The 21,951-nt window shown below is 46.1% G+C and overlaps 1 protein-coding gene across 6 annotated transcripts in view; it reads left to right on the top strand.

Moving 5' to 3' along the window:
• AP3B2 (adaptor related protein complex 3 subunit beta 2) overlaps positions 1 to 21,951 on the top strand; it is a 332,461-nt gene that overhangs the window by 102,205 nt on the left and 208,305 nt on the right. For all 6 annotated transcript variants that reach the window (XM_069222320.1, XM_069222318.1, XM_069222319.1 and 3 more), the window contains exons 2-4: positions 12,952 to 13,027; positions 15,550 to 15,624; positions 21,250 to 21,345. In XM_069222320.1, coding sequence (XP_069078421.1) covers positions 12,952 to 13,027; positions 15,550 to 15,624; positions 21,250 to 21,345 — 247 coding nt within the window. The remainder of the gene's footprint in view (positions 1 to 12,951; positions 13,028 to 15,549; positions 15,625 to 21,249; positions 21,346 to 21,951) is intronic.

Here is a 21,951-nt window from a genome sequence, read left to right as displayed (position 1 = left end):
AAAGTCTTTTCAGAATCCAAGGGAAATGTGGTTGTCACTCCTCCTCAGTGTCTCCCAGTGCCGCTTTCATTATAGAGTACCTCAGTGTCAGGCGTCATGCCATCTCGCTGCCCCACCTCCGTCTGGGGACAAGAACAAAAACATAACTACCCCTCCCAAAAAATACACCCATCCCTGCTTCCCTGTTGGCCCATAACTGCCTGCTTCCCCAATACACAGGGTGCCTGTCGCCAACCCCTACTTTACTTTTATTTTCTGGGGACGACCAAATCTCAAACAAAAGTAAAGAAAGTAACTGTGAGTATAGACATCCAAAATATGTCCCTTTCCCCTCGTTTCCTTTTCTTCTCCACGCCTCTGCCCCTCCCCACCCTCAACACCTTTCTTTTTGTTATTGGGACCCAAGAGTTCTTGATTCTGCCTGTTATATTGAAGAGGTAGCACAATGTGTTGTCCCTAAACTGTCAGAGTTTATCTCACTTTATGGAGGTCCAAGTGAGCTTTTATGTTGCTTATTGTGCTTCTGTTCTCTATGCATTTTCCTATGGGGATTCTTGCCACCACTGTGTGGCTCTACCACTTGGGGCTAGGAATGGCCGCACCATTATGGAGTTGCAGCCACTTCTGCTCTTGTCTATTTTGGCCCATCAACATTAGGCCCTTCCATGGCAGCTGTTAAGTCTGCAGGGTCGTAGGCGGAGCTTTGCCAGAACTCCACCCTCTGAGCAGAGCATGGAGTGGGCAAAACTCAGCTAACTCCCCCAGCGGAGAGGAATATTTTGCCCACCCCTACTATTTTGTTTTCCAAGACTGCTTTAGTGTTCTTCGTGATGATAATGATGTCATTTAGCATGGGTTGTTATTCGTCTAAAGAGTGTGTAATCTCGGAAGTTCCGCAATTCTCCTCTGTCCTCTGTTTTTACTGTGCAGGAATGCGTAGCCATCCATTTTGCTCTGTTGAGTCTGCTTTCCTCCTCTGTCTCATCCCATCTTGTTTACGTGGGTGGCTATAGGCTTCCTGTCATCGATCACGATGCCATCACAGGATGGGTTTAAAATTTTGATTTGGTCGCTGTGCCGTCGGGATCAGGTATTCCTCACCGCTTGCCAAGAAAGGGAGTCTCTAGCACATGCACACCTCACATTCTCCCACCCCCACCTGTGGCCTGCAGACTTTCTCAGTCTCTAATGTTGAGTCTCTGTCTATGAGGCCACAGTGTCTTTGCCTTGAATGGGTATCATTTGAGAAGGCCATGCCACATCACCTTTGTCCATGACAGCAGTGAACTGTCATGTTAATGCTCCCACTTGAACATTGGTTTTAGGTTGAGCATAGAGCGCGCAAGCGCTGCTTTTCTGACATGTTATCTATTTGGGCTTTTAACCATGCCCACCTTATGCCCATCACTATCGCTTGTTCATAGGCTTGCCCTTCAAAAATCCTTTATCATCATTTTAAATGCTTTAAGTTTGTTTCTCCTTGGGGTGGTTTTGTTACCACCTTGGACATCGACCCTGTTACATGGCCAGTTGCATTTTTACAGATACGTTTGACTGCGCCCGAAATTCTTTTTCCTTTTGTGTGTCTCCTTCATTCTCATGGTGTGGCGCTTTGAAGCGGCTCGCTCATGTGAAACTGTTTTACTTTTCATTTTCCATTTATGTGGCAAGAAAGGTCCGGTCAGGAGTTTATAGCGCTAATAGTTCTAACTCGAGCAAATGCAAGACCCATTGCATTGCAAATTCTTGTTTAATTATTGTGCTCTTACACCCGAAGCAGGGGGGCCTTTGCTTGTAGTGTCCCAGGTCACAACAGTGTGTGCCCAAAAGTATTGAGAACCCACTTGGAGAAAATCAAGAATTATTTATGTTCAGCGCGGGCCCAGCGAAGCGTGAGGGCAAGCCAGGCTTTCAAGTCGGGTGTGTTGTGAGCCTTCCAGTTCATTGCTATCAGTCTTTTGTACATTGCATAAGCTAGATCTACAAACCTGTGCAAGTGTTTATTTCTTTTCGTCCTTGTCCTGAGGCCGAGTAGGCAGGATTTGGGGTTCGCGTCCAGGTTGAGCCCCGTCATTTCCGATAAAGCTGTGACCACCCCAGCCCATTCCCCCCGTATCCGCGGGCACTCCCAAACCATGTGGTAGAACTGTACTGCTGGTGTTTTGCATCTGGGGCAGGCTGGGTCCGTCCCGGGGAACATACGTTTAATCCTGGCTGGCGCCAGGTATGTCTGATGTAGATAATTAAACTGTGTATATCGGAATCTGGGGTTTCTTGAGACCTCACGTGTGGGACTCAGAGCTTTTGGCCATTCTGTCCCTGAGATCGGGGTAGGCAATACAGCGTTCCACCTCTCCCAAGCTTTCTGCAGGTTGGATTCCGGGGGTCTGTTCAGAAGTTTATATAGATTTGGGACTGCCTTTTCCTGGGGGTCCCAGTTCAGCATATGGTGCAGGGTGACTGAGGTATCTGGCTCTAGGTCACCGGATGCCCATGTTTTCCTGATTGCATGACATATTGCGTGGTATGCCAGGAATTGCCCCGGGCTGATCTCTGTGAGGGCCTGTATGGCTTCAAAGGTCATTAATTTTCCTTCCTCGAAGCAGTCTCCCACTGCATTTATGCCCGCGTCTGTCCAGATTGTGGGCGAATGTGAACCGGCTTCCACCCACCCGGGGAGCCGTTCTAGTGGGAGAAGCGGTGAGTAGGGAAGTTTTTTAGCGCCCTTTTGAATATACTTCTTCCAGCATGCGTGTGCCGCTGTCATCAGTGGGTTTTTGCGTGTGCTTTTAGTTTGCTTATCCATCAGCCATACGAGTAGGGGGACTCCTTGGAGTCGGGATTGCAGCCAGATAGTTTTTGCTGAGCTGGGTCTATGAAGCCAATGTAAGATCCACTGCAGATGTGCGGCCGCGGAGTAGAGCTCAAAGTTTGGGGCGCCCAGCCCGCCCCTAACCACCGGATGATACAGCGTGGTGAGTGCGACCCGCCTTCTGCCCTCGCCCCACACCAGTTGCAGTAGGGTGGAGTTCAAGCTGTTGAAAAAGCTTTTGGGGATAATGATTGGCAGGGCCGCGAAGTAATATATCAGCATGTTTGCTATAGCGACTTTACCCAGTGGTGAGAGTGGTAATTTATTCCAGAAGCGTAATGAGCTCTTTACAGAGGTCACCGCTTTCCCCAGATTTCCATCCCTGAGGTCTTCCGCACTATGATAGACGTTGACCCCTAGGTATTTAAATGTATCGAAGCACCATTTGAGGTCGCCTATCGGGGCGCTCTCTTGCCTCGCTGGGGGCCATCTGGCTAGTGGGAATATACAGGATTTCCCCCAGTTAACTATTAATCCGGAGATCCTTCCGAACTCAGACAGCAGTGACATCACCGGGGGCAGCAGCTCCTCCACTCTACGTATGTTTATCAAGGCATCATCTGCTTATAGTGATATGGCGTGGAGAGTGCCGCTCCTTGACACCCCCCATTCTTCTTTTTTGGCACGAACATGTGCAGCTAGTGGTTCCATCGCTAGGGCAAATAGGAGGGGGGATAGCGGGCATCCCTGCCTTGTTCCCCTGCTGATCGAGAAGCTCTCTGATATAACTCCTCCCGTCTTCACCCTGGCCTGTGGGGCAGTGTACAAAATGCGTACCCAGCACGTGAATTTTGGGCCGATACCCATTAGCTGCATGGTGGCAAACAGAAAGTCCCATTCTAATGTATCAAACGCTTTTTCTATATCAAGTGATATCACCGCTTCCTCGAATGAGGTCAGGGGAGTGTCACCTATTACACTTAACAGCCTCCGGATGTTAAGGAAGGTGTTGTGTTTCGGGATGAATCCATTCTGATCCTCGTGTACCAGGATATGCATGTAAGGAGCAAGCCTGTTGGCCAGGATTTTACCGAGTATCTTGCAGTCTAGGTTTAGCAGAGAAAGAGGTCTGTAGGACCTGACGTCAGTGGGGTCACGCCCCTGCTTCGGGAGGACCACTTTCATTGCCTCCCTCATTGTGGGAGGACAGGATCCCGTTGATCCCTGCTTCTTCGATCACTTTTAGGAGATGTGCGTTAAGGTGTGTCACAAAAGTAGAATAGTATTCTGATGACAGGCCATCTGTCCCTGGGGCTTTCTTCCTAGATAGTTGTTCAAGGGCCTTGTTGAGTTCTCCTAGTGTGATGGGGGCCTCTAGTGTCTCTCTATCGGTGTGCGTTAGTTGGGGCAGGGGAGAATCTGCCAGAAAGGACCCGAGCTGTTGGAGAGAGCATGATGTGCTTTTGGTGTATAATTGTGTATAATATTCCCTAAACGCATCATTTATTTTTACCTGCGTGGTAGCCATTGCGCCTGCGCCTACTCCTATTGCCCCGATTGGAGGGCACGCCGGTCCTCCCGCAGGAGCCACGCGAGTAGTCTACCCGATCTGTCGCCTTCCGACTGTAGTCTAGCCAAGTGGTATTTGTGATCATGAAGGCATAATGTGGCGTCGGCGTTTGCATATTCTGCGCGCGCATCCTTTAGTGATGTGTATGGCGATTCATTACGGGCTACTGCGTTTTCTAGTGCTCTTAGTTTCTTCTCCAGCTTGCTGACCTCTGCGTGGAGTGTACATCTCACCCCCCATGTAGTGGAGATACAATGCCCGCGGATCACCACTTTGTGTGCGTCCCACTCCATCGCTCTTAAGTTTGTGGTGCCGGAATTTAATTCCCAGTACTGTTTTAGCGCTGTTCTCAGTGTGTCTGTGAATGCAGGGTTGTGTAAAGCTTCCACTTGTAGTCTCCATGTTGGGATCACCTGGCGCTTCCTACCCCAGTACAGAGTTATTTTAAGCGGTGAGTGATCTGATAGTGTCTTGGCTAGGTATTCTATCCCGCTGGTTACTGTGCAGATCTCCTGGGTGCCCCACAGTAAGTCTATCCTGGTATGTACCTTATGTGGTACTGAATAGAATGAATATTCCCTGTGTTGTGGGTGCTTCATGCGCCATATGTCATGGAGGCCCATGTTACTGGCCCATGTTGACAATGGGCGTCTGGGGTATCTATTTGCTGTTGGGTGTGTGGGGAAGCTAGACCTGTCCAGTGCTGGGTCCGGCGTGCAGTTGATGTCTCCACCCCATATGGCGGGTGTTTCGGGGTTCATTAATAATGCTGGGATGAGTGCGCACAGGAACTCGGGCAGCGCGCTTTTAGGGGCATATACCCCTATAATTGACAGTTGTTTGCCGTCTAACTTACCCTCCACTACCACATACCTGCCTTCCTGGTCTATCTCGTGTGATGTTTGGATAAAGGGGACATTCCCTGCTATCCATATGAGGACCCCCCACGCAAAGGTTGAATAGGATGTGCCCACAATCTGTCCTCCCCATTTACTGCGTAGGTCCTGCAGATCTGGGTCCCGCAGGTGGGTTTCTTGTAGGATTGCGATATGTGTGCCATGGCGTTTGAGTCGTGTATGCACCCTAGACCTTTTGCTTGGGGTCCCAAGTCCCCTGACCTTCCAGGTAACTATGTGATATGTGTGTGTGCTATAGGCTGTAGGTTGGGCCATGTTCATTTTGTAAAGGTGTGTCTTGCACTCTGCCCCCCGAGATGGCCCAGTCGGTCTCCTCCGCCCCGTCACCCCAGCGGGCGGGCCCCTTACCCCCGGCCGCATGTCCTGTGTTGTGAGCAGACCTGTAGTGCACAAACTAGTAGTTACCCTCTTTCCCTCCCCAACTGGATCCCAACCCCAACTGTGAACTTGCAACAAGCTACACACCCAGTTTAGGTGCGAGCTGAAGTGTATCAATGTGGATGTATGCGGGGGAGCAATGATGCTATCCGGGTGCGGCACATTGTAGGGGCTCGCATCCTTCTGCAGACACGGTCTGCGGGTGAGTTAGGGCACTCCCAGGGCACGGCTATCCATCCCCCCGCCACGCTCCGCCGCTAATTGCGCGCAGTATATGTAAAGGAGTTATCTCCAGGAGTAGAGATGTAAGGATACGTAAGTTCGGATGATGTAACCACCCACTTCGAGTGGGGCTCGCAAAGTTCAGTTCTGTTCTCCAGCTGTGGCAGTCGGTCCCCCTGGGGGGACGGGTCGGTGGTGCTTGTTCAGAGTGTGTCTGCGGTCCTGGGGGTGAGCTCCGGGCCCCTCAGTGCCTCTGTTAATGTGGAGTCCGAGCTAATCGAGTCCGACTCTGAGCCTTCCTCTGGGTGGGTCCTGAGAGTCTCGAAGGAATTCTGTGTTAGCAGGGGGGTTTCTTTTAGGGCCCTGGCTCTCTCTTCTGCAACCTGTTCCTCCGTGGGTTGACCCCTGGGGCGCCTCTTGGATTGTTTCCGTGACTTTGTCGTTGACCAGTTCTCGTCGGTGCCCGTTGCTTCGCGGGGGTGGGCGATGCCCCTAGCATGCATCCACGTCCAGGCGTCTTCCGGTGAGGTGAACACGTGAGTGCGTTCATCTGTTAATACTCGTAGTTTGGCGGGGAATAATAATGCGTACTTTATATCATGTTCACGGAGGCGTTGTTTTATTTGGGTGAAGGAATTACGTTGCCTTTGCACTTCCTGAGTGAAGTCTGGATAAGCGTGAACAGTCGAGTCCTCGTACCTGAATGGGCCTTTGCTGCGAAACTGTTGCAGTATTGCATCACGGTCTCTAAAATTTAGGAACCTGGCTATCAGCGGTCTTGGAGGTTGACCCGGCGCTGGGGGGCGTCCGGGAATCCTGTGTGCTCTTTCCACTGAGAAGAATTTTGATGGGACTCCATTCAGGACCTCTTTAATTAACCAGTCTTCCTGCAGTAGCTCTGAGTTTTGATCCAGTGATTTTTCAGGAAAACCGAGAAACCGTGTGTTGTTGCGGCGGGACCTGCCCTCCGCCTCCTCTGCTCTTCTCAGCAGTGTCTTTACTTCTGTATCTAGGCGGAGAATTTGTTTTTGGTTATCCGCTACTGTGGGAGCCAGTTCACATAGCGCCTCTTCCGTTGTCTTCACTTTATCGGATAATTTGCGATGGTCTACTCTGAGGATGTTTAGATCTTGCGACACCGTGTCTATCCTGGTCTCCAGTGAGGTTTTAGTGTCCATGATTGCCTGTAGTACTTTCTCGAATTGCGAGGAGTGGGCCAGGAGTGTGGACTCCAGCGACTGCAGGGAGGGCATATGTTGTTGGTCGCCAGGTGCCTGGCCATGCGTCTTCCGATCCTGGTTTTTCGCTGATTTGGGCCTGCTGGCCAATTTGTCTTATCTGGTGTGTCCTGATTCCACCTGCAACCACTCGCTCACCCAAGTTCTCTGGGCTATTCAAGCAGGGGGGGCTATATGTCCCCACGAGGCTGTGCCGGTGTGCGCTTCGATTTTTGAGGTTACGGCCCTCCTGGTGATCCTCTAGGTGAGGTCTTGCTCAGGCGGTCAGGGATCTCCCGTCGCCAGGTCAACACGCCCACTCCAGCCCTCCTGCCGGCAACCAGCTCCAGGCCCTGGATCCTCTGTCAATGTGAGGTGGAGGAGTGTTGTTCCCGTGTGCGCGCTTAGTAAGTTCCGGGCGCGCTCAAATTCTTTAAAACAGTCCCGCACTTGTGGTGCAAGTCGGCACCATTTAACTTGAGATATGACTTGGCCTGATCCAATCCGGCCCTACACGTGCCCCGTCTGTAGTGGCCTCGACATCTACCTGCAGGCCCAGGGTCTTCTCCGGAGGGAGGCGCACCACGCCGTCGAGCATGGGGTAGGGAGGCACCCCCAGGGGTCCCTGGTAGGAATCAACCACCGTCCTCCGCCCCCCCCTCATGGGCGGGAGGGGGAATCCACAATGAGAAGGGGTGGGCAAGGGCCGCCCAGGGAACAGGTGAGGGCTCCCAGTCCTCTCAGTATCGGTCCCCCCAGCTGCCGTGCACCCACCTCGCCGTCCGGTTCTCCGAATTTGGTGCAAATCCCCGCTTCAGGGGGAGACGGCGGCAGCGGCCTCTTGGGGAGGGCGCGTCCTCCGCGACCGGGTCCTCAGCCGCCCGGCAGATCCTGGAGCCGTCAGCGGCGGGTGGGGGGTTCAGGGAGCGGATCTCCCCTCCGCTCCCGAGTCGCCATCACCCCTGGTCTACTGTTGTGGCCCCACGGGACCTTCCGCAAAGGGGGGGGCGCGTCTCTCCGCCTGTCCTCAATTGTGGAAGGGGCACCCACCTGGGGCCCCTTCTGCTCTTCGGTCCCCCTCGCAACCTGCGGGGGGGGGAAACTCCGGTGAATGAGAGGCGGGGGAGGGGGGGAATGCCCAGGGCAGTGCAGGGCCTGGATGTGGGCTCACCGCCCTCCCGAAGCGGGCCGCTCCCGTCACCGCGCACCCACCTCTTTGTCCAGGCCCCAGGGCAGAGTCCCGTCCTTCGCGGCAGAGAAAATGGCAGCCGCAGCTCCCCGCGACGAGAAGCTCTTTAGCGGCCTCTCCTCGCGGCCGCCCGAGCACTTTCAGAGTCGCCAGCAAGGGGAGAGAGGCTTCTGGAGCGGATCCCTCCTCTGGCACTTAGCATCAGCGACCCAGGAGCGCCCCGCAGATTTTCTGTGGCGAGCCCGAGACGGAGCGCTTAATTAAGCGTCCTTCCCGGTCGCCATCTTGGCACCTCCAAGAATTATTTATGTTGTGTCTAATTGTATTCAAGTAATGATATGCCAAATCCGTGTTTTCAGTTCAAACATATTTGTTGATCCTTTACATGGAGTTTTATTTCGAAGAACACATGGAGAGACAGCCGTCATGTGTTTCCACCCCCTCGTGGTGTATTTACCTGGGGCTTTTTCGAGGCTCCAAATAATGAACCATGTATCAGATCAAAGTGATAGTACTGTCAAGATAGAGTAACGTTAGAATATTAGTGAAGGCCCAACAGAGAAATCATTTGTTGGTGCACGATAAGGATTGTGCCTAGAAGGAGAGAGAGATATTGACTGATATCCAGGTTGTAGTCCCATAGTGAAACCCCAAAAATATGAAAGGGCAAATGAATAGATTTGTGACGGTTAATATTAGAGGTGCAAGCTCACAAATTGGTGACATTGGTGGGAAAGTGAAAAATGAGAATTTTAAAATTGTCGAGATTTAAAATAGAGCTAGTGCTGGCATTGTTAGACGTGGAGTGATTAGTGCATGAGTTATTATTCATCAATGGTGGAAGGATAATTATAATCAAAGAGCATCATACCATTTACGTTGTTGATCAAAGAAAAGTAATTTCTTATTGCAAAAAGTCTAGATGAAAGCAAGAAGTAACGTGAATGCACTATTATGCATTTTCCTGAGTAGTATAAAGTACGTTTTCCTGAGTAGTATACCAGTGTGTGCATTGGGTTTGTAAGTTCAGGGATGGCAGTTTTCGCATTGAGTACCTCATTGCCTATGATTACGCTTGCTCGCCACTCTCCTCAGCCGGGTGCAGCCAAATGCAGGATACCCGCGTATCGATTCGTGACTGCCTCACAGTGCCACCTTGCAACCAAAATGCATCTGGAGCTCACTGCTGTTCTGATTTGATCAAGAGCCCAGTTTGTGGCCACCTCCTAGTATTTCTATTAGTGTTGGTTTTTTGAGCTTCACCACCGCCCCTCCATTTCTCTTGAGGAGTAGTCCCCTACCTCTACTGTCTTTGGTGGCAACAATAATGTAGTGTACTGGTCCCTCAAAACAATTAAATGCCTCCACGTGGCCTCTCCTATGGTGTTGTCATTATGTTAGGAACCTTTCTGTCTCACACAGCACGTATTCACAGATGCTCTCCTCCTCCTCTGTGAGGGGCTCGTCAGTCTCTTACTGCCATCAATAAGAACGGCAAGCGTTCTGCTTTGGGTACAAATCTAGCAGGTGCTCCTTCTGCAGCCAGAGGTTTTGCAGGCCCCTGCTGGTTGCACCTGCACCGATTGTATGGGTGGATTTATTTTCTTAGGGAGAAGGTCAACCCAACTCACGCTGGGTGTTGATGAGGGCTCCGATCCTTCTCCAGCATGTCTAACTCCTCGGCCAGCCTCTTGCGACTGAGCTCCTTCTGCAGCTACTCCGCCCAGCAAGGCCGCATTACGCGCTCTTCGTTATTGAGCTTCAGCTCTCTCAGATACCATTGTCCTGTCCCTGGGCTCCTCCGATGTACTTCTCCTTATGGGGGTTTTCTGCCAGATGTAGGAACAGATATTCTGAGGACTACATTGTCAGCACGTTTCGTGGCAATCTTAGTCGGTGCTTGAACATGCCCACCTAGCAGTCACTCTTAATGAAGATTTGGAGCCAGCGATCATATGTTCCAGCAGCCTAGTGGTATAATTGAACTGTATGCACTACAGGAACCCAGTTTGTGAAGAAGAAAAAAAAAGAGTTTATGATGAGGTTTTGAGCATGTTGCCAGGTTTTCGTCATACAGTTTTGCAGTTGGCGGTCAAAAGGGATATTGGTCTGTAGTGGACGGTTCCACATTATCTGGCTTGCAGATGAGCACTCTTTCTTTTCTGATGTAGAGCCAGATACTTTATTACCTTATGTCAAGGGTTTGTGAGGGAAGGTAGTTTCCATTCGAGATCTCCAATAATAATACCAATGGTTTGAACATCCATGTGAAAGTACAGTTTGGGTGCTACAGTTTATGCACATGTTGTCTGAAAGGGGTACCTGCAATCAATTCATAGATACAGGTGCGTGTGATATACAATAAGGTATAACGCTACTTGGCGACGCTTGCACCACAACTCAGTTAGAGTCTTACTGGTCTTAGGAACAAAGTATCTGCCCAAAGTAGTTTCATGTTTCTATGCTAACAGTTGGTGCTTTCTTTCTTGTGTTGTGCTTGAAGTAGATGCTTCATATCCATATTTAGATGACGAAGCTGTCATTGAGGCTGTAAATGTTTTCAATTGTTTAAACTTTGGATAATGTTAAGTGTGCATTAGCTTGCTGATTGGTGAGTCTAGATTCGCTAGGTGGCAAGGCAGGCACTGCATAGCTGTGTAGATGCTCTACACTGGGTTGCCACAGGGAGGCTGGACAAAACTAATGAACAAGGAGATGTGGGAATACATATTGGGATTGGATTCCCGGCTGGCCTTAGTTCTCCCAGGAGATATTGTCTAAAGTACATATCCCCTAAAAAAGGCCTGTAAATGAGAGGGTCTTGGATAAAAATCTATCTTATGTAAATAGGTGCCCGGAAACAAACATTTAGGAAGGGTAGGAAATGTGCCAATCTGTGAATCCTTGTGGCTGGGAAATATGTATGGCTGTGATTCCTGGGGGAACACGAAACCATCTTTGCCTACGTCCTGTGACTATATTTTACAGTGGTTAATTACCTAAATACAGTTTTTATGCATAATCTATTCTGTGTTGTATTATTTCTGTTTGAAACGCCTGCATTCTGACCTATACATGGGTCCCTTTGGCATTTTATTCCATTGCATTTCTGGTTGGGACTTGTCGATGTGGGTGATGGGCAGATATGTATTTTACTTCTTTAGAGTCGTGATTGTATTTGTGCTGAGATGAACCCCCTAAAGAAGTCTACGCTGATAGGTCCGTTCTGGGGGATGGTTAGGAAAACCACTCAAAATTGGGATCTTGGGGTCAGGAAATGGATCAATAAACTGGTTTGAGGTGACTTAACTTTCACCTATTTGTCACCCAATGAAATGTCTCCCTCCTTGCAGCGAATACAAGTGAGAATCTGAGAGATGACTGAATATCCTTGACCCAGAGGAAGGTGCCTGTACAGTAGGCAGCAGCAAGTGTCTTTTCAGCAGAGAGATATAAAAATGACCGGAGTTTGATATTAAAGATTGCTTGATCCTTTTCAAGCAGGTTTTAGATTGTTCACACCACAGAGGTTGTGCTTTCAATCCTGGATGATCTACTTGGATTGGTGGATGGAGGTGGTGCTGCTATGCTTAGATCTGCCAGCAGCATTTCACACCGTTGACCACACCATTCTCATGAAACCCCTGTATAAACGCGAATTTCTGCTCAAGTGTTAAATTGACTCATTCCTTTCTGACAGGTAGGGCACACTCTGTGTAACTCTCGTTTTACGTCACAGCCAAGGCCACTATAAAGTCCCACAGTCTCACGTGCCCACAACTAATGACCATGTCTAACTTCTATTAATCCAGTCTACCACAAAAAACTGGAACGAATGCGTGCAATGGTGTGCTTGCGAGCACAAGACTAATCCCACTAACTAACCACCACTGGATTAAGCATTAACTTTGTCTTCCGGAGCAGCGTTCTGTACGGCATAAAGCGCTTTGACACTTTTCCAGGGGTAGTGTGCGTTATACAAATGCAACTATAATAAAGTCCATTTTAGCTGCGTACCCAGAGCAGGACGAAGTAATACTAGTCGGGCAGTGTGTATGACAAATTATATTCCTGTTCTTAACCAGCAGGCTCCGGTTTCCGTTTGAGCACTAGGATTGTTATATTGACATAGAAGCGTTGTGAGGTGGCATGCCGGTGCTGCTGCTAAAAGACGAACACCGCGCGCGCTGGTAAATCGAATCAGATACGACTCCAGTGCTTCGAGGAGGCATGGGCAGAGACGAGGGACTCTTTCAGAAGCCTCGCCTTTCCACACAATAGCAAACGGCCTTCCCATAATCGATGTTCTTTCTCTGTGCCGCCTTGGTTAATCAAAAGAGCTGTGCCATTTAAGGTTGCTTGAATGATCCATCATTAGTCATTATTTGCTAAAAGGCTGGGCAATGAAAGGCTGGCTTCAAAGAATTTCGGGAGATGTCCCAGACTGACTCTGGCCTGGGAAAATATATCAGGCTGGGGAAAGCCAGTCATACTGACATCTGAGTAGCTGCTCTGCCTGGCATGTGACTGACTTTGCCCCTGCCCGGTCTGTTTTTTAACTTTTTCCAACCCAATGCTCCCCCAAGCTTCCTCTCCTTTTACAGTGATCTGTAACTCTTCTGAAAAGTCTGTTTTCTATTTTGTAGACACGATGACCTCAAGGAGATGTTGGACAGCAGCAAAGACTCTCTAAAGCTGGAGGCCATGAAGAGGATTGTTGCGGTAATTTACTTTTTGTGCTCACTAAGGCTTGGCATCCTAAGGTCCTGCCATGATAATCTGGCACAAAACTAGCACTGTAGAATTGTACCTTGCTACCACCAGCACTGAGTGGTTCATGTAGGGATCGCTGGAAAGAACGAGCATCAGGCATTTCATTATTGTATCTAAGACTATCCATAATTAATATTTGTTTAGCTGACACATTTAGCACTTACTTGCCATTTTTACATGATTGTTTTATCCTGTTTTACTGGCATATATAATGTTATGGTTTTTATTAACTATTAAAATAAAATTGACATGATTATGAGCTCTCGACACTCATATGGTCCTCATAGAGGGAGCGGGGAGCTCTCAACATCTTGAGGTCCTCACAAAGTGAGCAGGGAGCCCTTCGCACTCCTAGGGTTCCACAAAATGTTTGGTGGTCCTTGTCCTCCTGAGGTTCCCAAGGTGAGCACAGAGCCACCAAACTACTTTGCATCTCACAATGTGAGTAAGGCCCTTAGCATCTTTAGATGCTCAAGGAATGTATAAGGTCCTTACAGCATGAAGATAACATCTTCAGCATCCAGAAAAATCAAGCAATTGACTATTACAATTCTGGGCTACTGATAGCATTAACAGGTGTAATCCAGCTTTGTGGAGTCGCAGGGAAAGCAATGAGTGGAGAGACTAGAGTATTCTGCAGTCTTCAAAGTGTGAGCGATAAGACATCCGTATCGTAGCATCCTCACAGAGTGACTGGTGAGACCACAGCATCATCGGGCTGTCATTATGTGAGCATTGGGCCCCCGGAGTGCTGGGGTCCCCACACAGTGAGCCGTTACCATCCCGACATCACTACTTATTGACGCTGCAATGCTGAGGACTCAATTGCTCACTATGTAAGTGATGGGCCTTCAGTATCCTATAGCACTCAACTGGTGAACAGTAGATCGTGGGGTCATCCCAAGGTGAGCAGTTGGACATTAGCTGCTTGGGGTCCTCAGACAGTAAACAATGGCCCCTGCTACAATTTGTGTTCCTCTGGTGTTTAGCAGAGTGCCATCCGTTTCCTTTCGACTTCACTTGGTGACTTGTGGGCCCTCAGCACTCCAAAGCTTCCACTGAATTAATAGTCAGAGCCTGGCTCCCAGATTTCTGCCATCGAGCTAGGTGGGTTGTCCACATCCTAGGATCTCCTTGAGGCCGGCGGTCCCCTGTTCTCTAAGGTAAACACAGGATGAGTTGTGAGCATCCACACTTGATTGTCTTCACTGGGTGAGCAGCACACTCGCAGTTAAATACTAAGTGCATATTAGGTTACACAGTGGGTCCTTAGCTTTATGGGGTCTTCCCCAGCAGAGCAGTGAGGCCTGAAGATCCTAGTACAGCAAGCAGGGGTCTTGGAGAATTCATTTTCAGCTACTTACACAGTGAGCGATGGGCCCTATGAATCATGATCTCTAACTGTACAGACTGAGCAGTGGACTCCAGTTATTCTAAAGTCTTAACAGGGTGTCATTTGGCAACTGAGCATTGTGAGATTTTCACAGAACAAGGGCGGGGCCCTCAGAAGCATTTTTGTAGCGTTTTACAGCAGATCCTAATCAATGGTCTGCACTTAGAGTGGTGTGCTCATTAGTATACTAGGATGACGGTGCAAGTGGTAGACTCTTAGCTCCCTGGATCCCTTACGTAGTAAATGGTGGATGCTGCATTTTCAGTTTGTGAACAATCATAAACATCCTAGGCTACGTACGCTGTTAGTTGTAAGCCAGCATCATGTTGGGGTCCTCACAGTGAGTCTTCCACACTCTGTGTCCTTGCAGAGCTCCCCTAGAATCCTGATGTTCTTAAAGAGTAAACGTTGATCCTCGACAACATAGGATGAACTATTGGTCCTAGGTAAATATGAACTAGTCTTGAGTAAGAAACACATGTAGTCATGGTGATTTCCGAACTCAATACCTTTAAATGCTTGCAATGCAGAGAGCACTGTGTAAAACCCCTTTGGAATGTCTTGCGATCAAACACTTCAATTAAGTACACAAGATTTACACAATTCATAGAGAAAAATCAGATAGCCACAATAGACAGAATAGAATTAGGCCTGTTACGTCATCCACTTAAGACCAACCTCAGAAATCGACAGCCACGTTATAAATGACGTTAAAATGTGCACTCAAAGTGACTAATGCATCACAAAAATTCTAAGCTTTCGGAAAAATAGTACAAACAACATTTAGAAAATGGATGCAGTGAAATAATCTTTTGAATTCTTCTGAAAAATTTGGAGGCATATTAAAAAAAATTACAAGCATTTTAACTCTGAAGTTCCCCCTAATAGCACACCCACTTCAAGCCATCAAAGTGTTAGTGATCACCACTGTATTTTTGTCCTTTCTACATTTTAAACCACCAAATTAACCTCCCAAAACACATGCTATTTCATTAGCTGATTAGATGTGGGCGAGAGGAGCAAGGTATAAATAATGTTTGTTTCCTTCGTGACTCATTCTCTCTCGTCTTGCTCTTAGATGATCGCCAGAGGGAAAAATGCCTCCGATCTCTTTCCGGCAGTAGTGAAAAATGTTGCGTGTAAGAACATAGAGGTAAGTGAGGATGATCCTTGCAGTTGTTTCGCCTCCTTACAGACAGAGTGAATGAACCCGTGGACCAGTTGTCAGACCATCTGTCACAACCTATATGCAAGCTTCATGGAACACCCAGGAAACATCTGGGACAATATATGGGAAGCAAAAGTATTGCTCAAGATCAAGGAAGAGTGGCCCAAGAATTGCAAATTGTTATAGTATGGAACTTGAATACATTGCTCCAAATCAGTTTTAAACCACCAGAAAGCAAAGGTGACATTGTGCATGGACTATGTAGGTAATTGAGCATACCACAATTGTCCTAACTTCTATATTCTTCTTAATTGTAGCTTTAAATCTCATGGTAAGATGATATGTCCAAGGAATCTCCAACATTAGACTTTCATTTGACATGGATTTTAATATAGCTGCTTCCCCGCATTTTAGAACAATGACGCATGTTGTTATAGGTTACAAGTAAGAGGAAGTGCTTGAACAGAACCAAAGCATATATCCCCTCTTCTTCACTAACAGATGCTTGGGATCACCAGAAGGTGGCAAATGTTAGACTTTTAAATATTAAGATTGCAATTGTGCACTAGATACATTGTCTTCTCTCTTATCAAGCATCACTGTGAGGAACATGTCTAAGCATCCACGTGGTTCAATATGTCACAGTCAGGAAAAATGTAATCTGAACTATTATAAACTCATTCGAACTTTTCAGTCTGCTCATTCAGAAGCTACACAAGAGCTGAGATTGGCAGATTATAGGGGTATCGTCTTGGTGCCCATACACTCACCAGCCTCCCTGCTGGACACGTAGATGCTGGGCGGTGGGTCAGTGACAGGAGGACTCACAGTATACGACTGACATATGTAATGTGTAACGGACGGTGTGGAGAAAAGGGGTTGGAATGGGTGCGTAAAATTTTCTGTGCAAGTTACTATGTTATTGTTGGTAAAGGGGGGTATGTATTCCATTCCCCGATATGTATTTGGCGGCCTACACATCCACATGCCATTACTAAAAACCCCTAAAAATTGTTGTGAAAAAAAAGAAGCTACACAAGTGATAGTATCCATCATTGGAAGCTGTGAGAGTAGGAACACAGAATGCCCTTGCTCTTCAAAGTGAGGAAACATTTTTCATAGTTCATCCAAAAACACAAAATAGTATTTTCGATTTTGTTAAATAATTTAGGCTTTTTAGCTTTTAATGATTCTCTACGATTCAATGAAATAGCTTCAAAAGATCAACATAAAAAGACCAACATCTGTGAAATGTTACAATGTTAAAAACCGGATTAAAAATGGATTGATAAAATGAAGTGTAAAAACTGTCGAATTTTCATGAAAATGAACACAATTACTATTCTAAACATGTGTTTGTTTGATAAATTCCTACAGAATATTGCCATATTGTTTTTTATTTAATGTCTTACGTCCCCTTCAGCCTTCTGTTTGCCAAAGCACATTTGCCTGACAGTTTTCCTAGCAGGCAGATGTCAAGTTGATGTTTCTTCTGGAGGAATGCTAATGAGTCTCTTCATTTTAATTAGAGAGATTAGAATTTGTTATAAATATGTACCAGGTTAGAAAAAACCCAGATTCCTGCACTGGGACGGTTTATTGTGCACATTTCTGCTAGTTTGGTGCAGTGGGTGGAATAGCCCGTGTTGATCAGCCAGCTATCCACCTACACACCTTCTGCTGTGCATCTCAGGGTGGGGCTAACCAGAATGTTGCAAGTCGTGTTGATTTAGACATAGTTAATTTATGTAAATAAAGAGGCAGCTTAGGTTCTGTGTTGACAGTTCCCAATACTGCATACACACAAAAGCCAGGTTGAGCAGACTGTGGAAAGGGAACAAACTAGTTACCAGAGACAATATAATTTCATAACTACTCACACCTTGTTCATTTATGTATATGACCCTTATCAGAAGCAGCATGCTTTAATAGTTTTCCAATATACATAAATTCTTTGATTTTTATTTATTATTATTTATTTGTAATGATTCACTACATTTGTAGCACACTGTACCAAGGCATACATCTCGACCTGTGTGGGATGTATGCAAGGGATGTGGGTGGCTTGATTAGTTGGACAGGAATAAGAAGTTTTTAAGCTTCTTTCTTAAGTCCTTGAGGGTGAGTGCTCCATGGATGTGTATGAGTAAACTGTTTATTGTTCCCTTGCACTATGAGGTGTCAACCCTTATTTCCAGTGTGTTCGAATGGTAAGCAGATCCAGGAGCTGGAGGTTAGCAGAATGTAGCTATCAAGAGGAAGGTTGTGTAGAGTAGGGCTTATGTGGCCTGATGTGAGCTTATGTAAGTCCCATCACCAGCCAGGATGCTGTGTATTTTATTTTAGGGAGTCTATCCAGGTGGTATTATGAGAGGTCAGCTTACAAGGCACTAACATAGTCCATCTTAGAGTTGATAATGAGGATCACCACTGTGCAGCTCAGTCAATAAATGTAATTACCTTTTTTGACTACTGAATTCATTTTGGAAATTTTCCAAGGAAGCCCTTACTTCTTTGACATGTGCAAGAGCATGGTAGAAGGTGATGGGGTGGCTCAAGAAAAAGGAAGTCTGCAGAGGCGCTCTCTGTTTTTAGAATGCTGTATAGATAAAGCAGCATTCCTGGTTTTCAAGCCTTTCAAGTTGGAAGCCACTCCGCCCATTCTGCTGTGCAGGATGTGGAAAACACTGGTTACTCGTTGAACATGGTCTGAGAACCTGTCACTTTTGGATGTTGCCGGCCTAGCAGTGGCTAGGTTCTGGTGCTGGAGGGTAAGTGTGAAAGGAAACATATGTCGTTAAATGGGTGTTGACACTGGGGGCCTGCAGGCAGAGTAAGTGGGGGTTACTGATTTAACCTCTTTTGTGTGTGTGGTTACTAAAGAAGGTCCCAAATCGCATGAAGAGGGAATCTTAAGCACCCAAAATAAATTCTGTTCTGTGAAGTGGTGCATAGTGAGGTGCAGTGTCGCCACTGAGAGACAGAGGAGAAGAACTAAAATGGGCGACAAGAAGGAGTTTCCATTAACTATTGTTGAAATGAATATGTTGATGCTGACTTCTTCTATTTCTGTATTTGGAGTGAACTCTCAAGTGGCATTTACTAAAGATGACTTGGCTTACATAATTCTTACACTCTTGGGGGTCCTACTTACACACTTACCAGGAAGGCTTTTCAGTAACCCAACGTTAGGCCTTCCTCTTCCAATAATTAACCTGATGGATCTTTTCCTTTGACAACATGAGAGATAGAGGGTGATAACGTCAGGCAAACAGTGTTAATTAACAGGGTACACAGGGAGGACTAAAAATCAGAAATAAACTTATGGAGTTTTACTACAAGTTAACAGGTTAATATAAACCATTCTCAATGACCTACTGTAAAGATACAAGATAACAGGATAACCAGAACTCCTGAAGAGGTTTAGGTGCATCAGCATGAGACAAACCAGAAGTAATACAGAAAACTAGAAATAAAATTGGGTGCTCAGAGAAGTGTCTTTGACCTTCTCTCCTAAACATGAGTAAGTCATCTAATTTAGAATCTAAATCAATCAAGAGTAATTAATATGGAAAATCTCAGAAAGACGTGGAAATACTGAAAAAGGAGAAAAATATATATGCATATGCAGAAAAGTGTTAGCGTTCAGAAGCTCTGTCAAGAGTCTTCTAGAGAGATATAAGTGTTAGTCTAAGCCTCACACAGCAAGGGGAGAAAATAGTAAGGACAGGGGAAATTATAGAGGTCTGCACCTCTCAAAGTCCAAAGGATTAGTAGTTCATTTCAACCTGTAAGAACACTAGTTAATACTACACAAATCTTCTAAGTAACAACCCTCATTCAAGTCATCAGGAGTTCCATTGTCCTCTCCATTTTCATGTTGTAAGTTGCAACATTTGCACGTTCTCCCAGACCAGTCCTGAGAACAACGTCGACCTTAGGTACCTGCAGCTCCTCAACACATTGCTGAATGAGGTCTTTCAGTTAACTTTCTGACTCTCCATGTTCTTTGCCTGGGTCCTCTTCTAAGGCGCTCTATTGTTAGTACAGAGTTCAATTCTCTAGCTAGCAATTTATGTGAACCCACCTGCAAAGAAAAGACACACAAGCATAAATGGAAAAACAATATTTCATTCTGAAAGAAATGCAGGCCTAGTTGGGTCAGGTTTAAACATATTATTCAATGGTGCACATTTATTATGTGTCATTTTTGCACAAATAACTACAAATAAATGAAAATGTCCGTACATAAACTCAAATTTAATTCATGCTGCAGTTTTAGGTAAATGCATTGCAACCTTGAATACATGAATATAAATGCAACTAGGAACTACACTATACAATTCAAATGTCAATAGTACACATGTTTCCATAAAACGTTCTTGTTTCTGAAGTAAATACATTTCAATAGAGTAAGGATGATTTTATCCAGTCCTCAAAGGCCATATTTCTTTTAACAAGGTTAAGGCACACATAATATATGCATTTCTAGTTATACAGTGAATGCACAGTATTGGATTGAAGTGCAACACTTTACATTAATACATTAGAACTCACAAAATATGTATTGCTAAGTACATCTGTCTATTACGTATTTATGACATCTAATGCTGGAGCCAAAAAGATGCTGCTCCAATGGAAAGCCAGGTTTGCAAGATGGATGCTTTTCTTGTGGGTATTCTTGAATCATGTATGCCTTTCTAGCTGGTAAATAAAAAAAAAACTGTCTTAGATTGGACTTAGTTGAGGGGCCTCCATATTTCTGATAACTTCCATTGTTTGGGAATAAGCCTTAGTAAAATAAAGCACTGATAGACAAAGTCATGACTAACACAATTTGATTAAGGGGAATTGACAGAACATGAACACAGCTTTCAACATTCACTAGTCCAACATCAATCCACCAGTCCACATCTCTTGGAGAACATCTACATTTACACAAGTCTTATACTTCGTAATTAGAGCAGCATGCTGTGACATTGTGTGGCTCCTCGTTAGCAGGAGGTATTTATGGTTCAGAAGAGGACTGTGGCAAGTACCAACCTATGAGCATGCTTTGTTTGAAAAAAGGCTGAATATTACTTGTCCTTTTCTGAAAAGACTGTGGTCTGTCTCAGTAGTGTTCTGCGATTGATAATGCCTAGAAAAACAAAACAAAACAAGTAGGAGACTCTGATAAGCAGAGCCTCTGACCTAAGTACTGCCTCACCTTCTTAGTATGCAGAGCTTAAATGTTTGAGTCTTTATTTGTACTTACCATAGCATCGTAGTCTGTATTATGTAGTATTGCATGCCTTACCACATTAGTGCTATAGTTTAGTGTAGGTATTTTAGATTGCATGACTTAATTTGCAATTTGATTCTGCTACAGATGTTGTACCAGCATTGTTTAAACCTTTGAACATGCAACTTGATGCTTTTATATACAGGATCGGAAAATCTGACAAGTTAGCCAGATTTACCAGTAAATAATTACTGGTATTCTGGCTGGGATGACTGCTTCGGTATTCCGTAATTCTATTTTTGAATATCTAATGCTGCTCAGGTTGGACTTTTGAAGGCGGCTAATTAAAGTTGGTTTTAGGAACAATTTCCAATTTTTTCCTACAGGTGAAGAAGCTTGTGTATGTCTACCTCGTCCGATATGCGGAGGAACAGCAGGACCTGGCTCTCCTCTCTATCTCTACCTTCCAGCGTGGTCTAAAGGTCAGATAAAAGCATCACTTAGGACTATATAGCCTGCAACACCTAACACACAGACATACCTTTTTACAATATTATTTTTTGTGTGAGAATGTTTAAGGGAGTGAACACATGTACGTTAGCACTGGTTAGCAGTGGTAAAGTGCACAGAGTCCTAAGGCCAACAGAGCAAAAATCCAAACAAAATGGAGGAAAGCAGGCAAAAAGTTTGGAGGAAGACCTTCCTAAGGCTGACAGGGCTAACACTCTGCACGTTCTGAGAGAGCGCATTCCAACAGTCGTACGATTGTGACTACTGAGGTAGCACGCATAGTGCGGGTCCTTAACATCTGCCAGGGTGCTATGTGGGTGTTACAGCATATGTTCATGAAGCACTTGTGCTTTGACAGCCACGTCCGGCAGAAAGGATGTTTCGCCCACACGGTCTTGTAAGAGTAACAGAACTACCTCCCGGGAAGATACTGCTTTGGTATGTGTTATATGCTGAGAAATCTCAGAAGTATCCTTCAGAAGAGAAAGTTACATATCTTTGGTAGAACTTTTTTCGGATTGGTATGTTGTCCAACCTCCTATTTCTCACTGCTGTCCTACCTTCACATTCTGTGAAGT

Source organism: Pleurodeles waltl, chromosome 3_1 (assembly GCF_031143425.1).
Source record: "Pleurodeles waltl isolate 20211129_DDA chromosome 3_1, aPleWal1.hap1.20221129, whole genome shotgun sequence".
NCBI classification, from domain to species: domain Eukaryota; kingdom Metazoa; phylum Chordata; class Amphibia; order Caudata; family Salamandridae; genus Pleurodeles; species Pleurodeles waltl.
The sequence above is the reverse complement of the archived record's forward strand: the minus strand, read 5'-3'. Positions and strand labels throughout refer to the sequence as shown.